We start from the raw sequence: 24,140 nt of genomic DNA on the forward strand, positions 1-24,140 counted from the left end.
TTCTGGCTTCTCACAGAGTAGCAGCAGGAACCTGAGGGGAAATGAGTCTTGATCCCAGCTGTCATTAACCCATGTCCTGGATCTCCTTTCTTCTACTTTCTGCATACTCTAAAGAGTCTAACTCTTAACAGCTGTAAGAGGGGGAAACCATCACAAATGAGGGATTCAGGAACTATGAGTGAATTCACATCTTTATTTCAACTAAGATCACCGAGCTAGCATTTTCTGAGGGTTCCTGAATACCAGGCACCCTGGCAGATACTCACATTCTGGATAATATGATATTCTCTACTTCACCATAATTCAGACTGCATTTTTGACAGAAATTTGACATTATCTACTCACAGTCCTGATGTGCCAAGAAGGAGTATGTCATCTTATCATGTGCTCTAATTTAAGTTTTATTGATGGATTTAATTATAATGAAAGGTGGCTGAAAACACAGGCATGGAAGCAAACTAATGGTCCTACTATGTTAATACTTATGAACATAAAGAAGTCACAGGACAGGAAGATTAACTAAAATACACCTATAACTTTACCTCTGCCCCTCCCTACCTGGAGGTGAAACTTGTGTCTTCTAATATTTATTTATACTTTTGCTTTTGTTTTGTTCATTTATTTAACAAATGTGTGTGTGTGTGTCACCTGCTACATGCTCTAATATAATACTATACTCCAAATGCACAATGTTGAATAAGTTTGTGAAAAGTCCTGCCCTTATATTTACCTAGTAGAGGCCAAAAATCAAACAATACAGTATGTGCTGAGTACAGTGGCACATGCTTTTAGTACCAGCACTCAGAAAACAGAGGCAGGTGGATCTCTATGAGTTCTAGGCCAGCCTGGTCTAAATAGTGAGTTCAAGAGCAGATGGTGCTATGTAGGCAGACCTTGTCATAAATCCCCACACCAAACAACAACAAAAACTCTGTATGCAATAAATCAAAATTTTCCAACTTAAAATTAAATGGGACATGGAGTTGTAGACTTGTTAATTTGTGTAAATTTGTTATAACTGGGACCAAATAGTATGGGCCTGTAATCCCAGATACTTGTTGGGTTGAGGTAAGAGGATTTAAAACTCATGTACTACCTGGATTATAGTGAGCTCAAGGCCATCCTGGGTGGCTTACTCAAACCATGCCTCAAAATTAAAAACGAAAAGAGGCCTTGGGACACAGCTCAGTTGTACAACACTTGTTCTGCATGTGCAAGGCCCTGGGTTCAGTTCCCAATGCCACAAAGGAAAAAGAAAGTTTAGTGATCAATCTCAGAAAACTTTCTTCCACTCATCATAGTAAGAGGCAAATTGCTTAAGTGACCCTCACAAGTGTGAGCATACCACATACCGTATGATTTGAAAACCAGGTAATGTCCCCTTCATTGCCAGTGTAGAAAAGTATTACACCGTCATATGTCTTCCAATATTTATCAGCTATTAGGTACCGCTGCCTAAAAGTTTTTGTATTATAAAATCCAAAATGATCAACCTACATTAAAAACAAAACAGACAAGATATATATCAAAGAAAGTAAGTAGATTAGCACAAAAAGTAATAGACTAAAATCAGCATGGATCACAAAATAATCAAAAGAAACATTAAATTTAATTTGGTTTTATCAGTAGTAGCTATTATGGTAACTATTTTTATACACTTACATAGTATGCAACATCTTTGGAGATGTGTCTACATTGTGGAATAGCAAGGTGATCTAATTACCTAAGTATCATCTTACAATCTTACTACTTTTTCTGGTGAGAGCACTTAGATCTATTCTCATAGCAGTTTTTAAAAACTCCCAGTATTTCTCAAAATAAAGTTAGCCCATATTATCTGAATTTTTAATACCTAAATTTTCCTTGTTAAAATCATAAACTAGTAAACCATTGAAAAGATCTATAAGGATTTACACTGTACCACCAATAGACATTCCTAGTGGAAAGACTTTCCTACATGATACCATCCCCGTCAAAAGTAGACTCAAAAAAAGAAACAAGAACTTGTTAGTAAAGTGACTGAAATTGATGGACCACAAAATTGCAAGACCAGCCTACAAATCTTACTGTCAAAAAAGAAAATCCCACTCAAAAATTAGTACAGTTACATTAATAGATATAGCAGTAAATTTCAAGAAACTACCACTGGCTAACATTTTAATGCAATGAACATGAAATAAATAAACATAAAGGAAATACAAATTGTAGTTGATTTAAATAGTAAATTCATGAAAATCCATTAATGCATAAGAATATTTTTAAAGAGTACCTGTTTATGATGCCTATTAATTCAGTTGCTTACTTTGAAGTTGGGAATTAACAGTAAAGAATCCAATATTTAGTCTGCCATTTCTAAGAGACTTGTATTAAAGAATACCAGACAGTTCCAGCTGATAAAGCTGTCTAATCAAGTATCAGCAAGTGCAAAAGGAATTATTAAGTTGGAAAAATGATTGTACTGCAATGTTACTGATTAGAGCAAGAACTATTAATTGGAACTGAGAACATTTTAAAATATAACAGAAAAATTAACTTTTATATGGTGTCACAATGATATCACAGACCACACTATTTTATTACAAGAAAGACGATAACTACAACAAGAATTGGGCCATTATCATCTTAATCTAATGGCCAGTATTAAAACCGCAAATGACAGGGCAGGCAAGGGGCATGTGACTTCTCGTGAGTACAATATAAAGCATATATCACCCATGATAGAATTTTTACCAAAAATTTTCATTGTGTATTTCATCCAGACATTGATCTAATGTCAGGCCCCAGGAAGTATTGAGGGCAGCACGTTGAATTGAATACACTCTGCAGAGGCAGTTGGGAAAGGCTGAAGATGGAGTATCTTACAAAGCAAGCACTAAGTCATACTGTAGGGGAAGGGCTGTTTGAGATTAAGTGGATTTTAAGGAGCATATTAACCACCTATACTGCACGATCTAGGATTGAACCCTCATTTTAACAGATGAGCTATAAGTGACAGACTAGAGATGATTGAGATAATGTCGATATAGGCAAGGTATTAGATGTCACTAAACACATGCATCATTTTGTTTGTATAAAAAATGTTTTAAAGCTGTACACAGCAACATACATAGGGAAGTTAAGCACTCCTAAATGCTGACATTGCTACTGGAACTACCCAAGATCTAAACTGGACGCAGCAATAGTTTCTTAGATCATCTCAAACAGAAAGGACACTCCCCTATACCCAGCTCTATCCCTGCACATGTGTACACAAAATGTAAGCATCTCTAGTTCTCATCTAACTGTATGCCTCATGATTTATAAACTATCTAGGCAATCTGGAAATGACTCCCTACCTCTCAGAAGAATAAATTTACAGAGACTGAACATATAATAATCCCATCCATGCCTACACAGAAGCCCTGCCCATCACATATGTTAATTTACTCATCCACTCATTCAAAAACAAGTATGTGTTGAACTGTCTAGGGAAAGTGCTGAGCTTTTTTATTCTTTAAGTTAGTTTAAGGTTTTTAAATGAGTATAACAAAATAAAACATTAAATAAAGAAATGAAAGAGAGCAAAAGAAACAGAGAAGATATGTAAGCGACTCCACATGCTCCCACTCACTGCAGTGCTCTCCTTTTGAGAGTCGGTCAAGCACCGTCTGCACTGTCTGTACCATCCAGGAACTTGAGAGAAATGCATGGCCTCCAGCTGAATCCTAGACCTACTGAATCGGGAATTCTGGGGACACAGCCCAGTAATCTGTGCTTTTCAAGTGGTGCTGATGCAGCTGAAATCTTAAAAGCCACTAAGCTAGAATAGGCACCAAAGTGAGATCTGGGTGTACTATTCCTTCTCTTGAACTAGATGTCAGATGTAAGCATCTTGGGCTAAATGAAAGTCTAGTATTAAATGATTTGAATTAGCAACAAAAGAGCTCCTAGATGCAAGCCATCTGTGCCATTTGAAGTTCATCAACAACCACAATCTATTTCAATGAGGGTGCATAGACAGGCTTTGTCCGGAGGTAAAGAAACAAAACACATGGATCTCTGAGACTTCTAGTGGATTCTTGAAGATCATTTTGTCATACTGATTTTTCACCTCTCCCACTGACTTTCAGACCTAGCCATCTTATGAGATAGTCCTCCTACCTTTAAAAAAACGTCTCACAAAGAGTGCTCAATGCCCAGTCTAAAGGCTTCAAATTAGAAGCATGGGTGTTTATATGCCATGAAGAAAACAAATGAGGAAAGTTCTTTCCAGATCAAAAAACCTCCCACCAAGAATCTCAAAGGCCTCAGGAACTTAGGGAACAGTCAAAATCCCCTCTTAGGCCACACCCAGGCACTCCAGCTCCTCACCATCAGCTTCAACTGCTGAGACTTGAGGGGAAAGAGGAAAGAATATGGCTTTGTTAGAAGGAAAGCAAGTTGGGGGAGTTAGCAGACATGAACTTAAGTTTTTACTGGCTCTCCCATGACATATAATCACCCATGCTTTCTAGAATGAAGCCTTTAGGCTGTATGTTGAAATGGAACCCTTTGTGAGCTGTTTCTAAAGGGTAGGAGGAATATTTCATAAAAAGGCTAGATCTGAAAGTCATTGGGAGAGGTGAAAAATCAGTGTGGCAAAATGATCTTTGAGAAGCCTATAGAAATCTCAGAGAGCTGGGCCTGTCACTTGACCCCTAAGCCCAGCACCTTCCTGTATAAAATTAGGATGACAGTATATCATTCAAAGAGTTGCTGGAGGACAGAGAAAGTGTACTGAGAGCATTGATTTCCTATTATATAAATGCCTAATAAATTTGCCCTCTCCGCATCCCATGGCACACCAACTCTAGGAGCCGATACTCAAGATGGCATGAAGTTCTTGAGAGAATTATGGGAGAATTATTCTTTTTATGTATGTTTTTATTTAAATTAGAAACATGCATGCTTCAAATGTCAATCCTGGCTCCCCTCTTCTCCCTCCACCAGCCCCACCCCCATACCCCCACCCCCAACCCAATCCCCACATCATTCTCCAGGGAGGGTAAGGCCCTCCTTCTGGGGATCTCTAGAGTCTGTCATTTCATCCAGGGCAGGACCTAGATCCTTCGCCATGTGTCCAGGCTGAGAGAGCATCCCTCCATCTGGAATGGACTCCCAAAGTTCATTTGTATGCCATGGTAAACACTAGTCTACTACTCAAAGCCCCAGAGATTTCTGAGGCCTCCTCACTGACACTACATTCATGGAGTCTGGATCAGTCCCCTGTTGGCCTCTTAGTCATCAATCTGGAGTTCAAAAGCTCCCCCTTGTCCAGTCAGATATCTTTGTGGATTTCACCAGCACCTTGCTCATCACTCCTCCATCTCTGTTACTGGGTTCCAGGAGTTCAGCTCAGTGTTTAGTTGTGAGTATCTGTCTCTGCTTCCATCAGTCACAGGATGAAGGTTCTAGGATGTCACATAAGGTAGTCACCAACCTTATCATCAGGTACGGGCTATTAATGTAGTCCCTCTGCTATTTCTTAGTTTTCCAGTTGGTGTTATCCTTGTTGTTCTTACAGCATCAAAACTTCCTACTTTCTAAAGACCTGAGTGCTGGAGAGCTGGAGATCTGGAGATCAGCCGTAAAATGTCCTTTGCACAACATGAATTTCCAGCATGCTCCTGGCTCCTTCCCATTACCAGGAACAGCAACTGCAGCTACAGAACTGTTTTCAGTACCAAGTGGTCACACACACACACACACACACACACACACACACACACACACACACACACACACACACGGGAAAGTGTGCCCTCTGCTGTCCAGACTGAGATCCACATGTCACTTTCTGAAGCCTACAGTGGGGACTTGAGAAATCACAGCATAAAAGGACTGCAGAAGCAATCTGACCTGCACTGCCCTAAGCAAGCTGAGCTCAAAGGGCTCAAATGCCTTGATCAGGGTCAGCAGAGATGGAATATTGGATCATTTTTACAACCGACTTAGTGACATAACAAAAGGAGGCACATTTCTGGTCACACACAGCAGTTCTTTCTAAAATACAGTAGAAAAGAGAAATTCAAAAGATGCTTCCTGCTTCATCGCGTGGAAACGTGGAAAGGGTCTGCAAGCAGGGAGGGCAAGAGGGAACAAGGACATCCTCTAAATAAAATCTGTGGTGGAAAAATAAGCTTGCACATTTTAACTGCCTGAGAATGAGGCATACATCCAGAAATAATATTAAATCTCCTAAGCACAATTTGGGGGCAACCAGGATAGGAAAAAATACTGAGCACCTGCCTCATGCTATCAATCAGCTGGCCATCTCCAGTCAGAGCAGGCGCTTTGGTGTCCCCAATCCTAGAACAAGACCAACGAGCAATGCCATATGACTTTAAGCCTTTCAAGAACTTGCTTCAATGCTCTACTGTTGATCTCCTGCACAAAATGGATGTGAGAGGTTTAGGGATCAAATATTTACACACAGTACCCCCAAACGATCATGTGGTGATCATCTGGGAAGTAGTAAGACTGCCCAAAAGGAAAATGACCCCAGGGAGCAAGAACCGCCTTTCCCTTCTCTTCACCAGCAGCACCAGAGATCTAGTATCCACTGTTTGCTTGTTTGGTTGTGTTTGAGTTTTAAGGACTGAACTCAGGGCCTCTTATGTGATAAGCATAAGCTCTCCCATAAGCTGCATACCCCACACTGTCTCCACTTTGACAAAGAAGAGGGATATTCCTTAGTTACCCTCCAACTGAAATCATCTGTCTGCAATGATGTCTTAGCTTTCACAATCCTTTTGTCCTGACTAATCAGGATAAAGAATAGTACTGACTTCCTTCTGCCCTAATCTTGAGGAGACTCACAGAAATGCTTGTTGAAAGAGAAATTGACAACGAAGGGAAGGAAGAATATCAGTAATATACAAGAGTCCATCACTGGGAAAATGTGGTGCTCCATCCTCCTATGTCTTGATAGATAGCTTGAAAGGCAAGATGAAAAGAGCTGCCACAGTGCCCATAAAAGACAGATAGTGTATTGAGAAACATAAAATGGATACAGTTCAAAATGACTAGTTACTCCAGGTTTCTAAGGATGTGACCCTCATTAATATTAAATGTCTCATGTGCTCACAAATACAAATATAACGCTATAACTTAGTAACTAGTGATTGAGAAAGCAGGAGATGTGATTATGAATTGTCTGTTGGGTAGGAAAATGGATTTGAACACTCTCCAATAACTTTCAAGTTACTGAAGTGCATAAAACTTCCCTATAACCAAAGGCTGGGGCTCAAAAGACGGGTTCCGTTCTAAGGTGACAGAATTCTATGAAGACAAATTGTTCTTTTCTCTGTTAATAAAACAGAGTCACAAAGAAACCCTGTCTCGAAAAAAAAAATTTAAGAAAAGAGTCGCCTACTCTCCCGCCCCCTAAAACCTTGCAGCAACCAAAAATAGTGTGTTTGGTCATGCAAAAGTTAACAGTTTCAACAGTAAAAGATTCTGACATCTCAGTTTGCTAAATCACTCAGATAATCAATGAATCCCGTGGCTTCAAGAAGCTTTGAACCACTGAAACTCGGAATTAAGTGCAGCTGTGAGTGAATACATAAATGGCAGTGACTTTTAGACCATCAGAGGGCACTGTTGTATAAGCTGTAAAGTGAGAAAGTCCACTAAATTTGATTTGCTCTAACTTTATGAGTTATAAAATTTCTCAGAATATTTTATTAAGTTTTTATCAATATACATATGTTGTATAACGTGGTAGTATCCTAGTAATTAACATACATACATTGTATAAAATGATGATATCCTAGGGAGAGAGAGACAGAACTTGACACAACCTAGAAAGAGTTATCTGGGAAGAGAAAATTTATTGAGAAAATGCTCCATCAGATTGCCTGTAGGCAAGTCTGCTGAGCATTTTTCTTGACTATGACTGACATAGGAGTGCCCAGTACAGTGTGAGCAGTGCCATCCTGGGCAGTTGGTCCTGGATGGTGTAGGAAATCAGGCTAAGCAAGCCAGGAAACATCATTCCTCCAAGGCTTCTGCTTCAGCTTGTGCCTCCAGGTTCCTGTCTTGGCCCCCTTAAAGGGACAGTAATCTGAAATAGTAAGCCAAATAAACCCTTTGCATCTCAAGTTTCCTTTGGTCATGGTCAAAGGACAGGGGGATTTCATGCAACATTTTGACTATATTCACAACTTTCCGCCATCTCCTGCTGTTGCTAAATTAGCCCACTCTCCTTGTATGTATTATCTGTATCTAGACTCCACCAATAAGAGGAAACATGTAATATTTGTCTTTCTTAGTCTTGCTGTTTTCACTTGATGTGGCAGCTTCCAGTTCCATCCACTTCCAGAAAATGACATAATTTTGTACTTTTTGTATACGGAAAATGACATAATTTTGTACTTTTTGTATATGGGAAACAGATGTATTTCTTTGTGTACATACAGCTTTATGAAATAAAAGCTCCATGCTGGCAGGGCGGTGGTGGCGCACGCCTTTAATCCCAGCACTCGGGAGGCAGAGGCAGGCGGATCTCTGTGAGTTCGAGGCCAGGCTGGACCGACAGCCTCCAAAACAATACAGAGAAACCTTGTCTCGTAAAACCAAAACAAACAAAAAAAAAGCTCCATGCTGGATATATAGCACATTTTCTTCATCCATTGATCTGTTGATAGCCAAGTAAGCTGATTGCATAACGTTCAGAACACTGCTGCAATAAATAGGATGTGCAGAAATCTCTGCAGCATGCCAGTGTATATTTCTTTGGGAATGTTCCCAGGAATATTGTGGATAGATCGTACAGTAGCTCCTTATTTACTTTTCAGGTACATTTTCCATAATGTGTTCTAATTCACATCCCTGCTAGAAATGTACAGCCCCACCCTAATCCTTGTAAACAGTTGTGGTTGTTATTGGTTTTCTTGGTGGTAGCTTTCATATTGGGACGAGATGGAATCTCAATCCAGTTTTGACTCTAGTTTCCCTGGTGACTAAGATGCTTGGTTGCTTGTTTCTTTATTGCTGTATGAATATAATATTTCCTCTCAACCTTGACTTGTGTACCTGATATCCTTTTATGTTTGACATAGTCTATTGGTGATACATTTTGTTGTGATTTCTATTTCTTTTGCTTTTTTTCTCGTTAAGCAAATCCCCATAGAGTAAGTTTTAATGGAAAAGATACATTTCAACACAGTTTTAATGTGGTACTTAGAAAACGTGTAATTAATATTAAATCTTTTAAAGACATTGTAATACTGTAATTACTAAAAAATCTCTTAGTAATTCTAAATCAGTAATTTTCTTCCCTGAAACCTGACTGAATTTTCTAGCTGGCAGACATGGAAAAGCAACATTCAGTCTCCAGGGGCCAACATTCCAGTTCTCACTCACAAAATCCTCCTGGTAAAGATTTTCTGTTTCTAGTCCAACTATAAAATCTAAGTGAAAAAAAAAACAAAACAAACACAAAATACAAAGAACCAAGAACCTCAGAGTGAACTCACTCATCATTTGAAATTTCCTCGATTCATTTTTTAAAACTTAAAACATTATTACTTCTTAGCTCTTGATATTACATATTTTAACCAAAAATTTTTATTTTCAACAAAATGCCAATTCCAGGGCCACTTTACGATTGAGTGTTCTCCTCCCTACCTGACTGCCTACCCTCTTCCAATAAAGCATTTTTTTAATCTTGAAAGACACTCACTTGAAACACTAAATTGTGGTAGATCACACTCTAAGTCACTGTTGTCAATGTAGAATCCTATGTCTGATGGGGACTGAAACCCACCCAGTTTTCTCCCTCAATGGTTTAGCCTCCAGGAAGTAACTGATGCTCCTGCTTCTGCCTAAATAATCGCAAGAGGAAAACAGGCTGGCCCACCAATTCAGCAATTTTTAAAAGTACCTGACAGGACTCCCTCAAGTTATTTGAGCCTCATCGGTTCTTCCCAGAGCCCTGAGGGCAGCACCTTGTTCCTGGTCCAGTTTTCCAGTTGGGCCTATGTTGCTTCAGACCTGATACTGTCATGTACGTAACGCTGCCTCACCCATGACCTATTTTCTACTCCTCACAGCATACAATACTTCAGTTTTCCCTCAGTGTTTTACAGATTGTACAAGCTGTGAATGATACTTGTTACATATCATAGCATTTACATACCTGCCTTTGGGAAACTTCACCTTCGTCTTCTAAGAATCCACCATAACAGCCAGGAAAGTCAACAATTAGAGTTCAAGGAAAGCAACCGTCTTCATCAGAACCCAGTACTGGACAACATGGTCTTGTCAATATGACTTACCATTAAGATGGCTGTAACACAGGGTTAGTTCATCTTTCCTTTATTACTCATGTGAGCTGATTGCAGTTTTCAGTGTGTAGACTAGTTCTCCATATGTTTTACATGTTTTTATTCTAATATCGTTTAAAAACAAAAGGAAGCACACATTTGCATTTATCAATGCCTTTTCCTTTAAATATGGTTTCACTTCCATTCCTTCTAGGCTCTGCTCTCCATACTGTCATACTGGGAGAACATGAGAATGCTGTCTTCACCTGGCATTCTGGCTTGGCTGACCCTTCAGTTAGCTGCATTTTTTCTAGGACATTTGTAACAGATACAACACATACAGGACAACTTTCAGTTTGTTTGTTTGCTTGTTTTGGCTGATTTATCCTCTTCTTTCTCTCCCTCCTCCTCCTCCTCCTCCTCTTCTTCCTCTTTCTCTTCCTCTTCTCCTCCTCCTCCTCCTCCTCCTCCTCCTCCTCCTCCTCCTCCTCCTCCTCCTCCTTCTTCTTCTTCTTCTTCTTCTTCTTCAATAAGCATATTTCCAGGCGCTCATCTTTTTCTTTGAATATATTGCACAACATTTTTTTTTGTTTTTTGAGACAGGGTTTCTCTGTATTGTTTGGAAGCTGTCCTGGAACCCACTCTGTAGACCAGGCTGGCCTCGAACTCACAGAGATCCACCTGCCTCTGCTTCCTGAGTGCTGGGATTAAAGGCGTGCGCCACCAACGCCCAGCAACAACATTTTATTATTAGAAAAGGTTTTATGTTTCAGGCAAAATGTTTTTCTCTACCCAGGAGGTACTAATGTGTATTATTTTCTAAAACAGGTAAGTGGTTGTCTGTGTGGCCATCTTCAACAGGGACAGAATGGATGGGCTTGTAGGATCCAAGTCTGAAATGACAGCGAATTATTTCCACTATAAATTTTCCAAATCCATGTAACATGGCTGTTGTTGAAAAGATTCCTCCAATAATACCAGGGTCTTACAAAAAAAACCTGCCAGAAAGGCATGGGTTCCTCAGTGACTGTCACCATGAAAGGACTGAGATCATGTTTCATAAATATTCCAGAGACTCTATGGCTACCTGCAGTATAGCTAATGATTAGTTCCCTTTCTGTCACAGAGAACTGATGGATGTCTGTTGAAATCTTGTATGTGTGTGGTTTTCTTGGTACAATTGTAGTGAAATATTGAAACATCTTGTGATCTACTGCAAACTTTTCAGTTCTATCCAAAAGATTAATAATCCCTGGAGCAAGTGCTAGTCTGTGAGAAAAACTGCCAGTTTCCCACAGTTATGTGACAATTCCCAGCTATTTTGTTGACAAATAGATGGCCATGGATTCTGCATGCATCTAGAGTCAGTGATGAATCATCTTCCCTCAGTGGCAGTGCAATTGCTGCACTTTTAAAGCACGTTTGAATCACACGTCTTGAAGGGAAAGCTTTTCTTGCAACCTGCTCTGCATCAACCGCATCACCCTCTGCCACTCTCTCTGCTGTGGTGAGAGGTCAAGCACTGCTGGTACATAGGCTAGAGTATCTGCAGATTGCAGATGCAACAACGGTCTCTGCTAAATTCAGCACACCTGCTCCAACGTGCTGACACTTCATGGCAACAGTGTTGTCTATGTTGATTCTCGCTTGCTAGAAAAATCCCTGACTACTTCGTATTCATACTTCATCCACGGATCTTTTTACACTGAGAATTCCATTATTATTAATAAAGCCATAGTGATAAATGCTTTTAGGGAAACTGTTCCCCCACTGATTGACGTCTCCACTTAGTTGTTGGGAACCTTGGGAAAGGCATCTAACTCTTTCACTAAACTTAAAGGTTCCCCCCTTTTTGATTCAGCACCTCATCTTCAGAAAAACCTTCTGCTTTTTAATTTTTCATTGATGTGACAACAAAGACTTTCTTATCTATTCTGGCTTTCTAACATTGGTCATTATATTTCTTATTTCATTCAACAGTGTGTCTACAGAGTGAATTCCAGAACAGCCAAGGCTGCACAGAGAAACCTTGTCTCAAAAACACAAAACAACCAATACAAAGCAAACTAAAATAAATACTTTTATCCTATCAGATAATAGCATGACAAAACTGGAAACTGATATCTAGCTAAACAAACACACAAACACTTGAAGACTGAACAAAGCATTTATATATATTTAAAAAAAAGATAGCATCTCATGCTTTCTATGTAGCTAAGAATGACCTTGAATTGTTGATCCTCCTCTCTCTCTCTCTCTCTCTCTCTCTCTCTCTCTCTCTCTCTCTCTCTCTCTCTCTCTCTCTCTCTCTCTCTCTCTCTCAAATGCAGAGATTTTATAGGCACATGTCATCGTACCTGGAAACAACACACTCTCAAAGTGGGCCAATAAAGAAATCAGGAAGCAAATCAAAAATTCCTTGAATCAACTGAAAAATCAAAAACACAATTTCTCAGAACATCTAGGATATACCTAACATAGTCTGTAAGGTACTTTTAAAGCTGTAAATCCTTAAAGATTAGACATAAGTCAGGCGATGGTGGTGCGCCCCTTTAATCCCAGCACTCGGGAGGCAGAGACAGGTGGATCTTGGTGAGTTTGAGACCAGCCTGGTCTACAAGAGCTAGTTCCAGGACAGCCTCCAAAGCCACAGAGAAACCCAGTCTCGAAAAACAAAACAAAACAAAAAGCAACAACAAAAGATCGGACATATAGCAAGTATTTCACCTTGTCATGTATCTCAAGGTCTTAGGCGAACAAGAGTAAGTCAAATGCAAAATTAGCATGCAGCAAGAGATTAAAGATCAGGTCTGGAAATTAATGCAATAGAGAAAAATTAATTAATTAAACAAAAAGTTGGTTTCTTGGCAGTGGCCGTATCAGAGGAGCTGCAGTCGGCAATAGAGCTATGGAGTACAGCTCACTTGTTAGCACAGCTACAAGCACATAGCCCAGAAAGGCAAAGCCCAGGGTGGCAGTGGGGGGGGCGGGGTATCTGCAGAATGCCCCTTGCTTCTGCTGGGCTTTCTCCTGCTTGCTGCTATTGTGCTCTTACTGCATTTGGCCTGGTGTGATTGTTAGAATCCCATTGTATGTAGTACAGTGTGATTGTTTCATGGGAAAATCCCATTCCTCAATGAGCAGTTTATTTGTAGATCATAATAAAGATGATTTTTATAAAAGCAATGAAACAAAGTTGGATCAGTGGTTTAATTGAACTTTCTGCATCAGCCTAAAAGATACAGGTGGTTAAGACTTTTAGTGAAGATGATTAGGGAAATGGTGTAGGTTGCTTTGCCAATTGCTCCAATGAGAGATACAAAAAAGACAGAACTAAGATTAGAAGACATCCTACTTTTGCAAGATATGAGACTTGCCAAGGATGAAAAATGAAAATAAGGATGCTTCATACATTATAGACCCATGGATTCTGCCTGCGGACACAGGTTGAGGATAAAAGAAGGCAATTATGTCCCTACATCCAAGGATAGGTCGGAGTTCCTTGGTCACGTAGCTTACAAATTTATCAACGGGTTTCAGTGTGCACTTAAAAAATAAAACAAAGTTATAAAAGGAAATTAAATAACCTCTTTGAGTGTAAAGGCAAAAGAAAAATAGATGGTTAGCTAGACGACTTGAGTAAGGTAGAATAAAGATAAGAATTTGCTACACTGGAAAAGCATGGGACTGACCCAGACACCCTGAATGTGGGTGTCAGTGAGGAGGCCTAGGTAGTCTATGGGGCCTTGGGTAGTATTTATCCCAGGCGTACAAATAGACTTTGAGTGCCCTTGCCATAGTATGGGATGCTCTCTCAGACAGGGCTCTTGGAGGAGGGCCTAGGCCCTGCCCTGGATGAAATGACAGTCACTGGAGATCCATCATGGAGTGCCTCACCCTCCCTGGGGATCAGAGTGGAGATTGGGTGGGAGACTAGGGGACCTGGTAGGGAGGGCGGGGAGGGAGGGGAGGGAGAGGGAGCTGGAATTGACATGTGGAGCATGCTTGTTTCTAATTTAAATAAAAATTTAAAAATATAAGAATTTGCTACACTGTAACCACAAACTGCTGCCTGCTGGTATAAAGAAACTGGCTGAAATATACTTGGCATGCTTAAAACCTTGTTAATAATAAAAGAATCATTGCTTTGGGGTATGTTGTTGTGAGAGAAGTAATACAAGAGAAAATATTTAACTACAAGCTTAACTACAACTAAAGAGATAAGTAACTTGTGATCATAATGTGATTTCTCCTTTTGTAAAGGTCTTAGTTTGTTTTTTGGGAAATATGCAACTTGTGGTTAGGACATAATCTTTTCTTGCACTGAAATTTCTGCCTAAGTGATATAAAAAGAATAAGAGAAAATGAAGACAAGGAATTAAGTTTTTCTCTCTCAGGTAAGTCCCTTGTGTGTTCAGTCAATGGCTCCACATATCCTCTCCAGTTTCTCTGAACTGATAGAGCTGGACTCCGGCAGTTACTTGAAAAATCTGGCAAACCCTTGCCAAACTAACCAAAATGAAGAGCAAAATACTCAAATTAATGATATTCAAACTTTAAAAAGTGAAGTTATGATATATTCCATTGAAATTCAGAAGATGATGAGAATACCTTAAAAATAAAAAATAAAATAAAATAAAAATAACTACCTTTAATTTTTAAAGAAAACTCTAAAATCTAGAAAGACTAAGTAAAGTTAGCCACAAATGACCTACCAATATGAAATCAGGAATATAAACAACTCAACAGATCCATAACAAACAATGAAACTGAAGTCAGTAATAAAAAGTGTTCCACAGAGAAGAGCCCAGGACATAATGGATTGACTCAAAAACTCTATCAGGCCTTTGAGAACATACCACAGCATATTAAAAGCTGTATACAACAAACCTACAGACATGGAGAAAACTGGGAAACATTTGTTTTAAGACAAGGAATTCAACAAGAGTTCCCACTCTCTCTGCCCCTGTTTGATACAATACTAAGTCTTAACCCAAGCAATAAAACACAAAAAAGAAATAACATAGACATAATAAGACAAGAAAATATCAAATTATCTCTACTTGCATGGCATTACACACACACACACACACACACACACACACACATTCAACCAGAAAACTTTCAGTATGACAAATACTTTCAGCTATGTAAGAGGATATGAAATCAGTATGTAAAAATCAGCTATATTTTTCTGCATCAGGAACAAACTTGCTAAGAAAAAATAAAAAAGGAAGGGGGATCCTTTACAATGGCTTCCTAAAAGTACAAAATAAAAATATCTACGAATAAACCTAACCAAGGTGGTGGAAAACCTCTACAATGAAAAGGTTAAGATGCTGAGTAAAGAAATTCAAAATAAGAACCAATGGTATTGATCAGAAGTCACAGGCCACCAAGCCTTATTATCTGATTTAAATTTCAGCCTGAGGAAGGCTCCTCAGAAGTTGATGAATGATCTCCATGGGGGCAAGTGGACACACACACACACACACACACACACACACACACACACACACACATTAAAAGATAAAACTAGATCCCCAGTCAGGTGGTGGTGGTGCATGCCTTTAATCCCAAAACATGGGAGACGGGAGGCAGGCGGATTCTTATGAGTTTGAGACCAGCCTGGTCTATAAGAGCTAGTGCCAGGAGAGCCTCCAAAGCCACAGAGAAACCCCATCTCAAAAACAAAACAAAACAAAAAAACAACAACAAAAACTAGACCCTCATTGCTTACTCTATATAAAAGTAAAAAAGAATCAAAGATCTTAATGTAAGCCTGAGATTTTGAAATTGCCAGAGGAAAACATTTTAACAGTTAATAGTAGGCATGAACTTCAGAAACTGACTTCAGTAGCATAGGAAATAGTCCTAAGAATTGGCAAATTAGATTGCATTAAATTAAAAATATTCTGTGCAGTAAAAGAAATAACCACCCATGGGGAGATAGCCTACAAAATGAGAAGAAATATTTACCAACTTTATATCAAAGAACAGGTTGACACCTGGAATATATAAATAACTGCAAAAATTAAACATCCAGAACAAGAGATCCACATCCAATCAGCAAATGAGCTAATGATGAAATAGCCAGTTCTCAAGAGAAGAAACACAAAAGGCATGTTTTTCAGTGTTTGAATAAATCTTCAACATCATAGCCAGCAGGAAAATGAAACTGAAGCCAATTTGAGATTCCATCTCATCCTGATCAGAATCTACCACTAAGAAAGCAAATGCTCACAATTCTTCACAGACCTTGAAGAAACAATAATTAATTTTGTATGGAAAAACAAAAGACCCAAGATAGGCAAAACAACCCTGTTCAACAAGGCAACATCTGGAGCATCACCATCCCCGACCTCAAGCTCTATTATAGAGCTGTAGTCCTGAAAACAGTTTGGTATTGGAACAAAAATAGACAGGTAGACCAATGGAATCAAATTGAACACCCTGATATTAACCCATACATGTATGAACATCTGATCTTCGACAAAGAAGCTAAAAATATACAATGGATAAAAAGAAAGCATCTTTAACAAATGGTGCTGGCTTAACTGGATGCTGGCATGTAGAAGAATGCGGATCGATCCATGTCTATTGCCTTGTACAAAACGTAAGTCCAAATGGATCAAAGACCTCAACATAAGTCCAGCCACACTGAACCTGTTATAAGAGAAAGTGGGTGGTACCCTTGAACTAATTGGTACAGGAGACAGCTTCATGAACATAACACCAGTAGCACAGACAGTGAGATCAACAATTATAAATGGGACCTCCTGAAACTGAGAAGCTGTAAGGCAAAGGACACAGTCAGCAAGACAAAAAGGCAGCCCACAGAATGGGAAAATATATTCACTAATCCCATATCTGACAGAGGGCTGATCTCCAAAATTTACAAAGAACTCAAGAAGCAAGTCTCCAAAACACCAAAGGACCCTATTAAAAAGTGGGCTGCAGAACTAAATAGAGAGTTTTCAATAGAGGAGTCTAAAATGGCTGAGAAGCACTTGAGAAAGTGCTCAACATCCTTAGCCATCCGGGAAATGCAAATCAAAGCAACTCTGAGATACCATCTTACTCCTGTCAAAAACACCAACAACAATTTATGTTGGAGAGGTTGTGGTGAAAGGGAAACACTCCTCCACTGCTGGTGGGAGTGCCAACTTGTACAGCCACTTTGGAAATCAGTATGGAGATTCCTCAGAAAAATGGGAATAAACCTACCACAAGACCCAGCAACTCCACTCTTAGGCGTATATCCAAAAGATGCCCATTCATACAACAAGGACATCTGTTCCACTATGTTCATAGCAGCATTATTTGTAATATCCAGAACTTGGAAGCAACCTAGATGCCCCTCAACTGAAGAGTGGATAGAGAAAATGTGGTACATTTACACAATGGAGTACTATTCAGCAGAAAAAAAAACAGTGGAATCTTGAAATTTGCAGGCAAATGGATGGCACTAGAAGAAACCATCCTGAGTAAGGTAACCCAGCCACAAAAAGACAAACATGGTATGTACTCACTCACATATAGATTTTAGACATGGATCAGAAGAGTGCCAGCCTACAATCCCACTGCCAGAGAGTCTGGGAAACAGAACCTTCATTCAATGGCTGATGGAAGCAGAGGCAGACTCCAATAGCTAAGTACTGAGCTGAACTCAAGAAATCCAGTGACAGAGAGGGAGGACTGATGAGCAAAGGGGTTAAGACTGGGTTGGTTTAACCCCCAGAAACAGCTTACCTGACAAGGGTTAGCTCTTGAATCCCAGACTGATGGCTGGGAGGCCAGCATGGGACTGATCCAGACCCCCTGAATGTGGGTGTCAGTGAGGAGGCCTAGGTAATCTACTGAGCCATGGGTAGTAGATCAGTATTTATCCCGGGTATACAAATGGACTTTGGACTCCCACCCAACAGTGAGAGATGCACTCTTATCCTGGACTCTTGTGGGAGGGTCTAGGCCCTGCCCTGGATGAAATGACAGACTATGGACACCCTCTTGGAAGACCTCACCCTCCCTGGGGAAATGAGGGGATATTGGGGGTATTGGTAGGAGGGCATGAGAGGAGAGGAGGGAAAGGGAGAGGGACCTGGAATTGACATGCAAAGCAACCTTGTTTCCAATTTAAATTTAAATTTAAAAATAAAATATTAAAACACACACACACACACACACTGGCAGTGAACTGGAAGTTTCTATCCCTTGTGTCAGAGCAGAGAAAGTAGGTAGTCTTGTGCTCAAAAAAAAAAAAAAGAAGGAAAGAAAGCAAATGCTGGCAAATATGTGGGAAGGTGTAATCCAGCACCATGCCAGGGAGGAGTATAAACTGACACAATCACTGTTGCAATCTAAGAGGAGTAAATGAGCAGAAGAAAAACATAGGAATATAAATATGGAAATCAGTATGGAGGTTCCTCAAAAACCCAGAATATGATATGGCCCATCTGTACTATCCTAGGGATTCTAAGTCAACATATGACAGAGATGCTTACACATTCTTATCGTTGTTACATTAGTTGCCATAGTTAAGAAATGAAACCATGGTAGACACTCATGAATAAACTAATGGAGAGAAAATGTACTTGGCAGAATAGAATTTTTAGAAGAGTATATTTTATTTTTGTTTATGTGTTCTGTGTGTCCACAGAGGACCGCCTGGAGCTGGAGTTAACAAATAGTTATGGGCCACATCATGCAATTGCTGAGAACTGAACAGTTATGAGCCACATGATGAAAGTGCTGAGAACTGAACTCTGATCCTCTGCAAGAATGGCAAGTGCTCTTAACCACTGAGCCATCTCTCTAGCCCCCCAAAGAGAATTTTCTAAAATAAAATCATGACATTTTCAGAAAAATAGGTGGAACTGGAAATCATTAATGTTAAATGAAATAAATCAGAGTCAGATAAATATCAAATATTACACATTTTATCTAATGTGGAATATGCACTTAAATGTATATATTGTGTGTTTTTACATTTACATATGTATGTACATCTGTGTGTATGTGTATTTATAGCAAGTATGTGTGTTTTTGTGTATGTGATATGAAAGTAGAAAAGATCCCATAAAAGGGGGCAAAATATATCTTAAGAGTGGGGAGAATAGCCGGGCGTTGGTGGTGCACGCCTTTAATCCCAGCACTCGGGAGGCAGAGGCAGACGGATCTCTGTGAGTTCGAGGCCAGGCTGGACCGACAGCCTCCAAAACAGAGAAACCCTGTCTTGTAAAACCAAAAAAAAAAAAGAGTGGAGAGAACTAAAAGAAAGCATAATGGAATATATGAACTGAAGACAGAAAGAGTATGTGGGAACAGAAAGAGCATAGAGTAGGGGAGGGCAGTGGGAAGATGATGAATGAGAAAAATGAGATGACATATGCATGAAAATGCCACAAGTCAGTTCATTGTATGCATGCTACTTTAAAACTGTTTTTAAGAGTAGCAAATACAAGCCAATACTACATATAATGTCAAAATGCCAATCTTCCTTACCCAGTGAGGATCTTCTACAAGCCACAATTTGAGAACCACTGAAATAGAAAACCCATGATGATCTCAGAAGTTGCTTTAAAACACATTGATTTAGTGCTAAAGAGATGGCTCAGAAGTTAAGAACACTTAGTGCTCTTGCAGAGATCCCTGGTTCTGCTTCCAGAACCCATACGGTAGCTCACAACCACCTCTAACTCCAGTTCCAAGGGATCCAACACCTCTTTCTGGGCTCCATGGTCCCTGAATGGACATGTCGTCCTCTAACCTTCACAAATGTGTTCCTTCTCACACAGCCACACACATATATGCACAGATGTTTTTAAAATACAAAACCACATATTGGTTTTATTGCATTGTAGAACAATTTTAAGACACCCTGTAGAAAGCAAACTTTACAGAGTCCCACATGAATAGAATCCAGAAAATGTAGCAACTGAAGAAAGTAAGGCCTAAGCTCCTTGGGAATTCCAGCATCACATTTTCCATACTGATTTCTTACCATGATCTGAAAAGCTACCGACCACTTATTGTTTGGAGCACTGTACAAAGCATTTTACTAAGGGAAAGGACATCCTCAGCTGAAACCAAAAAGCTCAGAACAATAACGGCAAGTTAAAAAATGCAGCCAAGTGACTTCCTTGGATTGTTTTTAGGTGCTTTTGGCCTGACATTGACATCTTGGATAACAACTGCCTAGAGCTAATAGGATGTACACACAAAAGTGACAGTCAGTGATAACATGAATTCACTGGACACATGTTTCTGGGGACCAGTGCTAAAGGTGCAACAATGACCAAACTCCATACATGTGGTCATTGCCTTATCAGGACTTAGTGACAGAACACAGGAAACAGATAACAAAGAAACAACCTCATCAAATTACCTCTGTCTGGGTTCCACTCTGACAGAGTTACAGGGCAGGACTATTTTGATAGAATGGATATAGAATAGTTGCAGGCAAATAGATCTTTCTCAAAGAAAGTCAAAGAAAATTCAGCTGTTCATACCAAACATTGGTTGGTATGGCTATTCAATGCCACTTTCTGTGTGAAGCATTTGTTCATTCTTTGTGCTCCCAAACCAAGCTTTGCTCCATTTCGGGGATGTTTGCTTGTAGTCTTGCACTGTGGATACTGACAGACACGCATCGTCTAATAGTGAAACTATTATCAAATCTGAAACACAGGGAACCCTATTTAAGTTTACATTTTGTATATTTTTGCTCTTCTGCTTCCACATAAATTTTAAGAGTGTTCCTTCAATTTCCAGGAAGAATTATGTTGAAATTTTGATGGTGATTACGTTGAATCTATAGATTGTTTTTGGTAGGATGGCCAATTTGACCATTTTAATCCTACCAGTTCATGTGCATGGGAGGTCTCTACAGCTTGTGGTGTCCTCTTCAATTTCTTTATTCAGCATTTAAATTTTTCATTGTATAAGTCTTGATCAAGTTCCTTGATTAAGTATTCCAAGGTAATTTTTAAGTTATTGTGAATGGGATTGTTTCTCTGGTTTTGTTGGTTTGTTTGTGTTTTTCCTGTCTGATTGTCTTTAGTGTATAGGAAGGTTACTGACTTTTTATTCTGCTAGTTTTCAGAAAGTATTGACCAGCTCTAGGAATTTTCTGGTGGCATTTTTAGGGTCTCTTGTGTATAGCTAGAGAGAGTGCAAACTGGTGCAGTCAATATGATAATCAGTGTGGCAGTTCCTAAAATACCTAGAAACAGATCTACCATATGACCCAGATACACCACTCCCAGGCATATACCCAAAGGCCCTATTTGCTATAACAGAGACAACATACTCATCTATGTTTATATCTGCTCTAGTCATAGTATCTAGAGCATGGAAACAGCCTAGATAGCCATGACCTGAGGAATGGATGATGAAAATGTGATAGCTAGATAACAGGATTGTATTCATCTGTAAAGAAAAATGAAACTTACAGGTAAATAGAGCAGGAAAACATTAAACCCAGTGAGGTCACACAGACCCAGAAAGGTAACCATCACTGTTCTCACTCATATGTGGATCATAGAGTTGAATCTTTAGATTTGTGTGTTTAACTTGGAGTACTCTAGAAACCAGTCATCTTGTAAGAAACCATTCATAAAGAGAGGGGGAGAAGGATCTTAGAGGAGGGATAGTAGAACACAGGTGATGTAAAGGAGACAGAGAATAATTCAGAGTGAAGTTTAGGTGGAGAAAGAGATGGGCACACGGGATGAGGAAGGAGGTGGGTTGGCAACACTAAAGATAATTGCAAAAGCCATATGGAAGCCTATTTTATAAATTGTGCATAGCACAATAAGTAATATATTGGGGCAGCCTTGGGTTATGTGAACAAAACCTGAGATTGTTAAGAAGTTCAACCTTGAAAAGGTAGAAGAGTATAAACACGTAAGTTGTTGCGGTTAACATTGATCCATTTTCCCAATTGACTTTTTCCCAAGAGCAAGCAAGGCCTTTTACCCTCCCATTTTTGAGTGCCTATTAGAAACAAGGATTAAATATAACTGCTTCATTTCTCAAGGAAGATGTCTTAGCCATGGTTACTATTGCTAGGACGACACTGTATGACAAAAAGCAACTTTGGGAGGAAAGGATTATTTGGCTTACATATCCTGAATCACAGTCCTGAAGCTACTGGCAGGACTCGGGAGCTGATACAGAGGCCAGTGCTGCTTACTGGCTTGGTCTTCCTGGCTTCCTCAGCTGACTTTAATACATACATACATACATACATACATACATACATACATACATACATACAAACAAACAAAACCTAGAACACCAGCCCAGGGTTGTTCTCACCCACAATGGACTGGACCCGCCCCCATCAATCACTAATTAGGAAAATGCCCTACAGGCCTGCCTGCCTACAGCTGAATCTTATGGAGACATTTTCTCAACTGAGGGTTCCTCCTCTCAGATGACTTTAGCTTGTGCCAAGTTGACATAAAACTAGCCAGGACACTGGGTCTCTGTGTGATGAGCAAAGGGGTCAAGACCATGCTGGTGAAACCCACAAGACAGCTGACTGGACAAGGGGGAGCTATTAAACCCCAGACTGATGGCTGAGAGGCCAACAGGGGACTGATCCAGACTCCATGAAAGTAGTGTCAGCGAGGAGGCCTCAGAAATCTCTGGAGCCTTGGGTAGTAGATCAGTGTTTACGAACTTTGGGAGCCCATTCCACATGGAGGGGAGGGGCCTAGTCCTGCTCTGGATGAAATGACAGACTCTGGAGATCCCCCAAGGAGTGCCTCACCCTCCCTGGAGAATGATGTGGGGATTGGGCAGAAGTCTGGGGGAGGGACTGGTAGAGGGGCAAGGGAGGAGGGGTGGGAGAGGGAGCTGGGATTGACATGTGAAGCAAGCATGTTTCTAATTTAAATAAAAACATATATTGTGGGTAAAAGCCTAAAAATAGTCTTGCTTTTAATAATAAAATTTAAATTTAAGTATTGGGGTTTAAACCCCAATTCAGTAACCATAAACAACAACAACAACAACAAAAAAAAAAACTAGCCAGGACAGAAGCCATGATCAGAAGAGGTGATAACAGGACAGCAAAATTACTTTTGTATAAGGAACACACGTGATGAATGCGGGTAAGAACAGGAGAAGGGAGGCATGGTCTGCCAACTGCTATCCACAAGACTGCAGTGAGAGCCAGTTCTGAGGCCGGTGATGCCTGACTTGGACCCTGCCTGCCCTCCTCTTCCTCACCTCCCACAGCTTGCCCCTCTCGCTTCACATTTCAGAACGCTTCTACAATAACACATCCCTCAAGTCTCTGGAATCCTGCACACAAACCGCCTCTGGCTGGAATGCCTTCCTCCCTCAGTCATTGCAGAAACCACTATCGTCCTCCTCTGAGCACGTCTTCAGGTGCTAGCTTCTCCATAAACTCTGTAGGACAAGCCAGGCCCAAGGAGTGCTCCTTTTCTGATGTTGTCATGGTTCTTAGAGTCTGTCACAAGGCCCTGCCACTGTTCTCATTCAGTGCATTGCAAAGTTTTTGTAGCTGAAAAGCCCCCGGTTGAAATGCTAATGGTGCCACATTCTTGCTATCAACCAATACCAGCAAGGAGCACTGAAACCTTCCCTACAGAATGACAAAATTTCAAGTAGTGTACTTAGAAACCTTTGCCAACAGCAAAGGCTCAAAGTTTATCAAGTTATAGAAATAATTGTGATGATGATGATGATGATAGCCATCAGAAAATTCATGATATGATGCCAATGAAACATTCAAAATTGTATCACAACTGTATGCCTTTGTTTACTTTTGGCACGTGACCGTAGAGAGCCTGAAATGCAGTTTGATGATAGGTTTTCTAC

At 39.9% G+C, this 24,140-nt stretch overlaps 1 protein-coding gene and 1 pseudogene across 4 annotated transcripts in view; both read right to left on the reverse strand.

Annotated features, from left to right (window-relative positions):
* The window catches only part of LOC101840925 (lysosomal Pro-X carboxypeptidase), a 68,356-nt gene that overhangs the window by 32,560 nt on the left and 11,656 nt on the right, over positions 1-24,140 (reverse strand). For all 4 annotated transcript variants that reach the window (XM_040728439.1, XM_040728433.1, XM_040728431.1 and 1 more), the window contains exon 2: positions 1,353-1,493. Coding sequence is in view for 2 of the 4 variants with exons in the window: in XM_040728433.1 (XP_040584367.1) it covers positions 1,353-1,493 (141 nt within the window). In the remaining 2 variants the exon portion in view is untranslated. The remainder of the gene's footprint in view (positions 1-1,352; positions 1,494-24,140) is intronic.
* LOC110341618 lies at positions 11,089-20,938 on the reverse strand (annotated as a pseudogene).

The sequence above is a fragment of the Mesocricetus auratus genome, unplaced genomic scaffold, assembly GCF_017639785.1.
Source record: "Mesocricetus auratus isolate SY011 unplaced genomic scaffold, BCM_Maur_2.0 Super-Scaffold_4256, whole genome shotgun sequence".
Classification (NCBI taxonomy): domain Eukaryota; kingdom Metazoa; phylum Chordata; class Mammalia; order Rodentia; family Cricetidae; genus Mesocricetus; species Mesocricetus auratus.